At 56.9% G+C, this 11,575-nt stretch overlaps 1 protein-coding gene across 2 annotated transcripts in view; it reads right to left on the bottom strand.

The window, feature by feature from the left end:
* The window catches only part of PRKX (protein kinase X-linked), a 77,335-nt gene extending 69,193 nt beyond the window's left edge, over window positions 1-8,142 (bottom strand). Inside the window, exon 1 of one of the 2 annotated variants that reach the window (XM_045995293.1) lies at window positions 7,711-8,142. In XM_045995293.1, the coding sequence (XP_045851249.1) occupies window positions 7,711-7,885 (175 nt within the window). In that variant the 5' untranslated portion in view covers window positions 7,886-8,142. The remainder of the gene's footprint in view (window positions 1-7,710) is intronic. The other variant, XM_045995292.1, reaches the window with a different exon arrangement.
* Between the last annotated feature and the right edge of the window lie 3,433 nt (window positions 8,143-11,575).

The following is an 11,575-nucleotide window of genomic DNA, read 5'->3' on the forward strand; positions in this document are numbered from 1 at the left end:
CAAGGGCAAGGGGAACAGGGAGCAACAGCTTAATGGGTACAGAGTGTTCTTTTGGGGTGATGGAAGTGTTTAAGAAGTAGATGGAAGGGACGCTCACACATTGTAGATATGGTAAACGCCCCTCTGAGCTGTTCACTGTAAAACAATTTGGTGTTCTGTGAATTTCAAAGAAAAGTTTCACGAGCGCCGGAAGTGGTGATGACGGCAGAAATGATGCTGCAGCTGGGAGAAAAGTGGTAGGATGTGGGCGGGAGTTGAAGGGAAGGTGCTGATGAAGGTGGTGGTCGTGGTGATGAGGACGACGATGATGGGGCTGGTGACGATGGTGATGGTGGTCATGACGGCCATGGTGACGATGTTGGTATTGGTGAGAAAGATGGTAGAAAGCGGTAGGATGTGGGCAGGTGCTGATCGGAAGGTGTGATGAAGATGGCGGTGATGAGGGGTTTGATGGTGATGGTGACGGTGGTCATGATGGTGACGGTGGTCATGATGATGGTGATGATGATGATGATGATGGTGATGGTGACGGTGGTCGTGATGATGGTGATGATGATGATGGTGATGATGACTGAGATGATCGATATGGTGGAGAAGGTAGGATGTGAGCAGGTGGAAGGGGGAGGCATTGAAAAAGATCTGGAGACCTTCTGTCCCCAACACGCTCTATCCAGAGCCCTCCTCATGTGGCCCAATGGCAGTGCACGTTTTCTAATTATTTCACTCAAAAAAATTATTTCACCCAAAAACCATGGAGTTACCCATGACTATTTTCTAAGTCCCTGTTACAGACTAAATGTCGTGTCCAACAGCCCCCACCCGCAACAAAAATTCATGCCTTGAAGGCCTAAATCCCAACGGGACTGTATTTGGAGATGAACCTCTAAGAAGTAACAAAGGTGAACCGAGGTCATCAGGGTGGGGCCCTCATCCTACAGACCACGGGTAAGTGTCCTTATAAGAGACACCACCCACACCCCTTCTCCTTGCACACGCAGCCAGGAAAACCCATGTGAGGACACACACACTAGAGGTCCTACACAGAAGTTCTGCACCTTCACGTCTCTGCTTGTTCCATCCCACACTGGCCACAGTAACTTTCTGAGAGTTTCGAGAACATGCCCGGTGCGCTATGAGGTCGCCCTGTAGCTCCAAAGCACACTGCAGCGAGCAGAAGCAGCAGCACCACTGAAACTTGTTAGAAATGCTGAGTCTCAGGCCCCCTCCACCTTGGAGTATCAGAAAATCTGTTGGGTGGGGCTGGCCACCTGCTCCAGGGGATTCTGCTGCTGCTCAAGGTAGAGAACCAGCCCCTGTGCCCACAGTCTTCCCAGGGTGTCCCCACGGCTAAGCCCTCTCACCTTCCAGGATTTGAGCAAACCTCTCGTGCTGGGAAAGGCAGACCCCAGGACCTCCCAGACACGGCAGCGTGCCCCTACCTCTCCTCCATGCACTGCTGCTCCAATCCCCATGCTCTGTTCTCCCCCACACTTCGGACAGGGACTTCGAACAAACCACCAAATGCAGGTGTCACTGCTCACCTCTCTCAGGGTAACATATACTCAACAAGCAGGGATCCTTGTTTGAGCTCCCTGTGACCGGCCCCAACCCAGGAGCAGGCTGGCATTCAGCGGCTTCTCCACTAGGATCCAGCATGAGCAGGGATAACTACCATCCTGAGGAGCCCGGGCCCAGGGACTTCCCAACACGGGGGACTCTCGGGCTTTCTAGGAAGGTTCCTGCCCAATGCGGAGATGCCAACCGGCCTATGTATGAGGGAATAAATAAACAGCTGCTGGGCCATTGCCCTCTAGGGCACACGTGTGTGCCGAGCACCAAAATACAACCCAAAAGCTCTGCAGTAGGGTGCTGTGATGTCACCGTGAGCCACATGCTCCCGGGAGAAGGGACAACCCCTGCCCTAGACACGGAGCCAGCAAACAGCCCCACAGAGTCTCTGTCCCCACTCAGCTGCCTCACTGCAGCAGGGGAAGAGACATGGGCGCCGTGGGAGAGGAGGAGGACACAGGGCAGGGGACTGCTAGGCCACCAACAGTTAGCTGACGGTGCAGAGAAGGGGGGCAGAAACCCCCAGAGGCAGCGGCCAGCTCCCCTCGTGGACATCCTTGTGAGAACATGGGAGATGACTAGTCCCGTCTATCATCACGACAACATCAGCCTGGGTTATCCAGTACGTTCCTCCCCTTCCCTGCAAGAAACAGCACATACAGAGTCCCCAAGGAAAAAAACAGGAAAAGATGAGTCTCCATCTTTTCCATGAGTTACGGTGAAGGCCGTAACACTGTGGTCTTGAAAAAACCTTGGGGGAAATACAGAGAGAGCCCCACGATGTCCTTCCCAGAGACTGAACGTGGTTTTCGGAGAAATCGTAACACGTGAATCTCTCAGAAAAGAACACTGTGGTCAGAAGCGTCCTCACTGGTGAACCCAGGCGGCACGGGCTGCCTCTGCCCATTTCTCCCAGGGACAAAGACACCCTCCCGGGTTGTCCCCAGCTGAAGAGGAACTCCCCCAGGAAAGGGATCTGAGACCATCAGCCCGGAGCCATGTCCCCACCCATGTGGGTAATGCAAGCAGGGACAAGGAGGGTTGTTCTAGACACACGTGGAGAGTGAGGTGTCCTTGCCTGGGAATTTGAGGGAGAGATGAGGGAAGCGTGCTGCTGGGGTAGCCACCTGGACCCCAGAGGTAGGAGTTCAGGAGAAGGAACAACACCCACCAAGGCGTAAAAGAGAGTATGATGGACCGGACGTTTGGGCACCAACTCCAACCCCCAGTCTCCCATGATGAATCACTAGCTCCCAATGTAACACTATTCATATCTGCAAGCGGGTTTTTGGGCTGTAATTAAGACCAGATGAGAATGGGGTCCCTTATGATGACCTTATTTCCCTTGTAGCAGACGCCAGGAAGCTTGCTTCTCCGGCCTCCCTTCCCGCCACGTGAGCACCCAGCAAGGAGGTGGCCACCTACGAGCCAGGGAGAGCCCTCACCAGAACCCATCCACGCTCTGGCATCCTGACCTCAAGATTTCTGGCCTCCAGAGCTACGAAAACTAAAGTTGCGTCGTGGTAAGCCACCTGGCGGATGGTACTTTCTCACAGTAGCCCAAGGTCAGACGTGACTCAACATGGCGCCCCTTGGTGTCTGGCCATGTGGGAAAGCCGTGGAACTGACTAAGCGAGTGACAAGATGAAGGAGATGGTGTGTGCGGGCCTCACCTGGCTGCTCTCTGTGGAGAAAGGGGATGGCTGCAAGGGAGCAGAAGCAGAGGCAGAAGGAGAGCAAGTTCCTGGCTCTGTTGCATCTAGCTCTGGCGATGACGTTCCTCAAGCAGCGAGAGACGGATGCCCCGTCTTCTGGCTCTCTGAACGCTATCGCTCGGATTAGGTCGCCCATGGAAACCATCGTCCAGCTTGGAGCTAGATGGTGTGCCCCTCCAACGATCTGGGGAAACCAGTGCAAGGACCTAAGGCACCAAGGTCTAAAGCAGCCTAGAAGTCAGCTCTGCAATCCTCTCTGGCAGGTGAACTCATTTTCTAATTGTCTTGGGGCTGCCACCACGTGGTGGCTTAAAACAGTGAGAATTCACCCCCTCCTAGCTCTGGAGACCAAAAGTGTGAGATCCAGGCGGGGACAGGACCACTGAGATCTAGATGGGGCAGGACCACTGAGATCCAGGTAGGACAGGTCCACTAAGATCCAGATGGGGCAGGACCACTGAGATCCAGGTAGGACAGGGCCACTACGATCCAGATAGGGCAGGACCACTGAGATCCAGGCAGGGCACAGAGACTGACAGGTGGGACAGGGTTATGCTCCTTTCTGAGGCTCCAGGAGAGGGTCCTTTCTCCCTCTTCTAACTTCTGGAACTCCAGGCACCCCTGGGCTTGTGGCCACATCCCTCGCATCTCTGCCGTTCTCCTCACATGGCTTCTCCTCTGCGTCTGTGTTTCCTCCTCTGTCTCTTATGAGGTCCCCTGTCATTGCACTTAAGACCACCCGAGCACAACGGACTTCATCACAATCCTTAACGATCTGCAGAGCCTACTTCTAAATAAGGTTCCCCTTACAGCTCTGAGAAGGACGACATGGATTTGGGATGGGGTTGGGACTCGATTCACCCCAGAACAGCAGATGTCGGGCGCGTGTGTTTGCTCATCAAGGGCTCAATCCCGCCGCCCATTTCTTATCCCCGGTTTGTCCTCATCTGGCCTTTGGGTGCATTTTCCTCTCATCACTTGAGCGGGCAAATTTGGGCTCTGCATCCCCCCATGTTCTCTTCCCACTGGACCCTCACCTCCTTGGAGAAGACAAGGGGAAACAAAAAAAAAGAGGTCATAGAATCAAGCACAGAGAACCAGAAAGTCCATGGAGACAGAGAGCAGACTCCTGGTCCCCGGGGGGCCGGGGGAAAGGGGCTGAGGAGGGACAGCTCACGGGGACGGGGTCTCGTCTGGGGACGTGCCAAGAACGTCTTGGAAGTAGACAGACGTGCTGGTCGTGTCACTTTCTTAACGTACGAAACGCAGCCAGATGGCTCCCTGGGAAAGGTTCACTTGATGTTACATGAATTTTACGCCCATTTTTTAAAAACGAAGGGGAACAACGTATAGGATTTCTGTCCTTGAGAATATTCTTTTCTAACAGTTCGTGTAATTTTGGAAAACCCTCATGAAGGAAGGTCTCCTCCATCTTAAGGAAACACAACCCGCCCAGGGCTGTAACAGGGGAGGAGGAGGACACACCAGGCTATGCCGAGCGCATCAGTTCTGTCCTCGATTTCGGGGCTGCCGGCTGACAAATAAAGGCACAAGATTAAACCTGTGAAAATGACAGACACACACAGCAGAACCGGCACAAGCAAGGAGCACAGAGCATGATCTGCGCCCTCTGAGCACGACGGTACCAACGCCGACCTCCTCCTCCCCCTGACACCGGGTCACCAACGACATCCCCACGGAGGAAAGCTTCGCGAAGGGTGCAGGGGACGGACACCAGGCTCGGACTCTGGAAAGCCCCAGGAGTCTGTAATTACTCCCAAACCTAGGATTCTGTTTGAACAGCTCGTTGTCTGTCCCCACCGGAATCAACCACGCGTCCTCGTGCGAACCTCAAGTGTGGAGAAACGGGCTTGCAGGCCACGGCCCGTCCGGGCGGCCGCCTGGCTGCTCCCACCTGGTTTCTCAAGCTACGAAATCACAGTGGGGCCCAGACATGCCCCCAAGGTCGCCTCCCTGCTTCCCGGATGTCGCAGCAGCACAAGCTGAGATTTCTTCCCCGCTCTCCAGATTTCTGGGTGATCGGCTGGTCTAGAGACCCCACAGTCCCAGTGTCCTGCCCTCCTCGGCCTCCAGGGGCCACCCCTTTGCAGCTGAGTCTGGAGCTGAGGACACGGGGGTGTCTTAAGAGCCGGGGGGGCGTGCCCAACGACATCGGACAGAACCCAGGGCGTCCTACCTGCACGGAGAGACCCACAGACGCACACACCGTGTGCCTGTGTGTGTGAATCAGCATTTCTGTCCCTCGGGGAGCCTCCCGTCCCTGCCCAGCTCGCAGGCAGACGTGAGGAATGGAAACCACAGGGCCCACGCGTGGGTCAGGAAAAGAAGAAAACACATGAACAAAATGTGTGCAGCAAGGACAGAGCCCCGCAGCGTCCTTCCATCCTGACTCCTTCCGGATAGAAGGTTCCAAGATGCTGCTGAAGCAAAGCAAAGTCTGGGGCGTCTGTGTGTTGTGGGTTTGCAGTGCGTGTGGGCTGGGTTCCCGTCCAGGAGGGCCGCGTTCCTCAACTGGAAAAGTGCATACAAACGGCCCAGCACCACGCAGGACCTGCGGGTGCCTGACCGGCACATGGGACAGCAAGGAGGCGAGGTTGTAAAGGCTCGGGCAGAGCTCAGTCTGGCCCCTCTCTGGGACCCACGGCACGTGAGGACGGGACCTCCAGCTGGTGGACACTGTGGCTTGGACACAGGACGGGGACAGCTCAGGGAGGCTGGGGATTCCGTCAGGTTTGGCCTCTGGCTCTCGCATACACACCTGGGTTTGTGTGTGTGTGTGTTACACACACGCACACCTGCTCCCGTCACACCCGGGGTGGGGGGCGCACAGAAGTTATCCTCAGAGAACAGGCATCCTCTTCACGAAGAGGCAAGGACCCGTGGAAGAAATCACCCTCCCGTGCACGCCCCTCGCAGTCCCCAGAGGCGGCCTCGTTCTATTTTTAAGGACAAGATGACTGGCTGGCCGCCCCGTGCCCACTGGGCAGGGCCCACAGGGCCCCACGGGACTGCTGGCACCAAAATAGGTTACGGCCTCGCTACGGGCTACCCTGTCCTCCAGCCCTGGCATCTCTGACAAGCCCGTGCGTGTGCCCAGACGGGATACAGTTGTTGCTGCTCAGTGCCAAGGCCTGGAGAGTCGGTCCTCTACCAACTTTCCATTGTTGTCTCTATTTCCAACGACGGCCGGTGTCACTGCCCGGGCTGGGTTTCTGTCCCACCCTGCAGCCCTGCAAAACACAGCCTGCCTTCCCATCAGGTCCAGCTTCCCGGGGGGGAGGGAAGGAGAGGGCGGCACACGGAGGGACGGACGGACAGACAGAAGGAGGTAAACAGGGAGAGACAGAGAGACGCACACTGCGACAGAGAAGGTGCCTGCCATCCCCTCCTTTCCCGAAACAGCTTCCCTGGAGACCCGTCCCTCCCCAGTGCGGCCGTGCCTGTCCATCTCTGATTAAACTCTAAGGCCGTGACCTTGAGCCCTGGCTTCCTGACGCCCTGCCCAGCTTCCTCCTTTCCACAAGAACGGCAGGAGACCCAGGAAAAGCCCCTGAACACCCCAAACCCCTTGGTGACCTGTGACCTGCCCCCTTCCCCATGGATGTCTCCTACAAGAAACCCATCTCCAAAAGGCCGTGAGCAACACAGAGTTGCTAAGAAGCCACCGTGGCCTGTGCCCACCATTCGCACCCAGCCCCAGCCCGGAGTGGGGATTTTCTAGCCCAGCCAGGGCGGCCCCAGGATCTACCAGCGCCTTTCCCCGCACAGCACAAAAGGAAATCGGTCTGACCCGGAATGCCAACTTTCGGATCAACAAGATAAAAAGCAGGCGCGGGGAGGGGGAAATGGGTAATCCGTCTTGAACGCCCACCCCACGCCCGCCCCCATTCCGCCCCAGGACACCTGTCCCCGCCAAGTCCCGGGTAAGGTCCAAAGTCTGCGCCGGAGCATCCTGCAGCGGGGCACAGGGAGGCTGGCCGGAGTTCCGTAGGTGCCTCTGGGCGCCGCCTCTGTCCCTAGGGGCCCCTGGCCGGGAGGGCGGGCGAGGTGCCCCATAGGAGATGACCCTTGGCAAGTTTTGTGACGTCGGGTGGCACAGATACCAAGGGGGCTTGGGGGAGGAGGAAAGGACTTGTAAATCCGGACACTCCTGGCGCGCGGGGCAGAGCGCGGACACTTGGGGAGGCTCGCGGGAGCTCGTGGGGGGGCCACCCTCCAACTCTGGGAGCGCCTGAGGGTCCTGGGGCGCCCCGCCAGCACGCGCGGAGACCCTGAGCGGACGGGACGCGGCAGGGCCGGCTGGGGGAGGCGGCCCGGCGACGGCACACCGGCCCTTTGTCTGACGCCAGCGCCCCGGGCGGCGCCGAGCGACCCTGCGGGCCGGGTCCCCGCGCGCGCTACTCACCCACGGTGGCCAGCGTGTCGAAGTCCTGCAGGCGGTAGGCTGGCGGCTCGGGCGAGGGCGCCTCGGGGCTGGGGCAGAGCGCGGGCGCCCCGTCGGGGGTCTCCCCGCGGCTCTCCTGAGGCTCGGGGTCCGTCGCGGCCGCCTTGGCCGCCTTGGCCAGCCCGGGCGCCTCCATGGGGGCGCGCTCCAGTCCGCGGCGCGGGGCCGGGCCGGGGAGCGCGGAGGTCCGGGCTTCCCGGGACGCAGCCTCGGAGGGCGGCGCGGCGGCGGCGGCATCAGCGGCGCCCACCCATGCGCGTCCCCCGCCTCCCGGTCCGCGGCCCGGCGCGACAGGCGGAGCGGCGGGGACAATGGCGGGGCGCGGGGCGGCGCTCACTGCAGCAGCAGCAGCAGCAGCTGGTGGGAGTAGCCCGCGGCCTCGGGGGGCGGACCCGGGGGCCCGGGCGGCGGCGGCGGGGGCGGGGGCGGCGGCGCGGCCAAGGCGGGGGGCGCGGCGGCCCGGGCTGGCGGGGGCGAGGCGGGGTCCCGGCCGCGGGCACCCGGGTCCCTGTTCATTCCTGGGGGCCCGCGCCGGCCGCCACCCGCGCGGGCGCTGAGTGCGCGCCGGTCGGGGGCCTGGCGGAAGCGGCCTGGGCGGGGCCGCGCGCTCTCCAACCCGCCCCGGAGCCCGCCCCGGCTCGGCCCGCCCAAGGGAGGGCGGCTCTGGGCCCCGCGCTCCGCCCCCACCGCGCCCCAGTCCGGGCTCCGAGAGGTGGCCGCGCCCGCCGCGCAGCGGGCGGCGTCCTCGGGGGCTGAGGTCCCCAGCCAAGCTCCCCCGGGGACGCGCGGTCGGGCCACCACGCTCGCCGCGCCCCGGCCCGGAAGGGTGGGAGGCGGGGCGCGCTGGGGGACACCGCGAGGGCGTGGCTCCAACAAAAGTAAAGTTAAAAAATCAAACTGAACCCGAGCCACAGGCGCTTGGGGCGCTCCGGCGGGCGGCCGCTCGGTGCCCACGCGTCCCCGAGGGCGGCTGCCGGGTCTAGCGAATAAAAACCCGGCCTGTGTCAGCTTCCCGGTCTCTCGGGGGGAGGGGACCATGGTGATGCAAAATGCGAGCTGGCCGGCGGGGGGCCGGCGCGCGAGGGCGCCTGGCTCCCGACCGCCCCGCCTCCAATTTCGGGGCACCTTCCTAGGAATCCATGATTATATCCAAAGGACCAGTTTTTTAAACAAAAACAAGGAGACCCAGGTTTAAGAGCTAGGACGAGCCCTACCTCTTCGTCACCCCCCACCCCCAAAAAACGCACGCAGCGCATGCAGCTTGGTGGGTCGCTGTGTTAAACACACCTGGCACCACTTTGGAAAAGAAACTCGGGGCGCCCCATATCCGTTTGTATTTGAGACGGACACAGAGTCCCACACACTGCCCCCCACCCCCCCCCCCCCCGCAGGGTAAGTACGTCCCAGGCCTCATTTGGATGTACTGTGCGTCTCTGAAACAGGAATGTGACTGGTCGTCCTCTCCTTTATCTGCCCACCCTGTCCCCGGGCATCCGGTAAAACGCGGCCCAGAAAGGGCTGGCTGTTCCCAGCTGTGGCCCCAGGGACGCCCACTTTGAGCTGCCAAAGGAGACCATCCCGCCTGCCACCTGGCTTGGAGGAATCTCGGCCATTCTGCCCTTGGAGCATGGGGTCGGGGACGGGGTGTTCTTAGGGACACCAGGTCCTGTCTGCCAGGCTCGGCAAACAGGGAGGGGGCCACAGGAAATCAGATGCGGTCTCTGGGTGTGCCTTGCCGGCCCCTGGCTGTCAGCTTGGGCCCAACCCTCATCTGCACATTGTGGGTGGCATTTTACCCGGGCATGAGGCCTGCTGTCTTTCCTTGTTGCCAAATCTTGAGCTGGAATGCAAAAAATGCATGCCCGGAGCAGGCCTGGTCCACCCGGTTGGAACCAGGAGGCCCTCTGGCCACCAGGCCCTGCTGAGCGATTCAGGAGACCTAGGGCAGGCCTCCGGGGCATGTCCCCGTGTCCCTTGCTACTGTGATGCCCCTAGGTGACTAGGGTTGGTGGGCAAGGCTAGGTCAGTTAGGGATCTGCTTTTCCCTTCCAGCTGCACCCAGGCAGAAAAGGATTCCAGATGAAGTTTCAGGCTTAAACTCTGGGTTGCAGAGTCAGTGTGACGCCTTCCTCTCCTGCCCCTGAGACTGGCCACCGACCCACGTCTTCCTATAAATACCTGGACGGGTTTTGCAACACGTTGCTGTGCAAAGCGGCTTTCATGTGGAGGGATCATAAAAATTCTTCAGAAACCACAGCCTAGGACTCAGGAGACGACACAGAGCAACCCTGATAGGTTAGATGCTATGGGGTCATTACTGCCTTTAGGCGGCTGCCTTCCCTCCGGGTGCACATGGGATGTGCTGAGCTCGGGAATGCGGAAAGAAGAGTTCCTGCGTCCACCCGGAGGGGACGGGAAGGTCAGCAAGCTGACCAGTGCAGGTGCCAATGAGCACGAGAGAAAGAAAGCTGTGGTCGGCTAAGGCAGCTGGAATATGTATGTATTCCTCATTTGGAATAAATATTTACATGTTTGTATATATATTTGTGTGCATATTGTACGCACAAATACATATGTACATACGTGTAAATACATACATATGTAAATACAAACACATGCATATATAAAAATATATATTACACAGAGATACATGTATATACTGGGTTAAAGAGTATACTGTTTCCTTCACAGGCTTTACAATGTATTCAAATTATATTATATATCATATGCATTTTATTCTCCTGTATTCTAGAATATCTCCTCTAATATAGTTTATTATCTATCTTCTAAAAGACATGTGCACCTGCCTTCACAGACTTTGCAACACAGAGACACATAAAATGATACACATTATATATTGTGACATTCTATAATATATTCTATTATATATTTTGTTTTGCTTTATTATGAATTCTGACTTGCATATCCTAAAAGATGTGTTCATCTGCCTTCAGACTTTACAGCTTATGGATATAATATGAGACATATATGATATAGTATATTCTAACATTCTGTAATGTAATTCTAATATATTTCATTATAAATTCTAAAGCATGTATCCTAAAAGACATACTCTGCTGTGTTGACAGACATTGCAATTTATAAGTTTATATTTATAAGCTTATATTATATACTTATTATATATTATATTAAAATTATATATATTATATAATGATAAATATAAACTTATATTATGAAAAAGTATACGCGTATATATATATATATTTTTTTTTTTTTCATCCAACAAGAAGCCATAACTTTATTAATGATAGAAACAGTACAAATTTCAAACCAAGCTGCAGTTATTCTTTTTATTTTTAAAGATTTTATTTATTTATTTGACAGACGGAGATCACAAGTAGGCAGAGAGGCAGGCAGAGAGAGGAAGGAGCAAGCTCCCCGCTGAGCAGGGAGGCCGATGCAGGACTCGATCCCAGGACCCTGAGATCATGACCTGAGCCGAAGGCAGATTGCTTAACCGACCCATGCGTCCCTGTATATTTTGAGCTTGGTATATCCCTGTGTATTGCCACTCAGTCAGATAAACCCGTACTTTGGAAATAAACATGATGGTTTCAATATTTGTTAAAAGAGGGCTTCCCGGGGCTTCTGGAAAGTGATCCTACAAAACAGTGCCACGGTGCATTGAATTTGGACTCAGCCAGGGATGGGAGTTCTTGTTTTTGCTGTCGTTGTTGCAGTTTGTTTGTTTGTTTTTTTATCATGGATGCCAGAAGATCTGTCTGCTTAGGATTTGGTCTTCGGAGCCAGGCAGAAAATTTCGGCAGGATTAGGGTTTCAGACTCCGCTCGGTTAGCTCTGCCCC

The sequence above is a fragment of the Meles meles genome, chromosome X (assembly GCF_922984935.1).
Source record: "Meles meles chromosome X, mMelMel3.1 paternal haplotype, whole genome shotgun sequence".
Classification (NCBI taxonomy): domain Eukaryota; kingdom Metazoa; phylum Chordata; class Mammalia; order Carnivora; family Mustelidae; genus Meles; species Meles meles.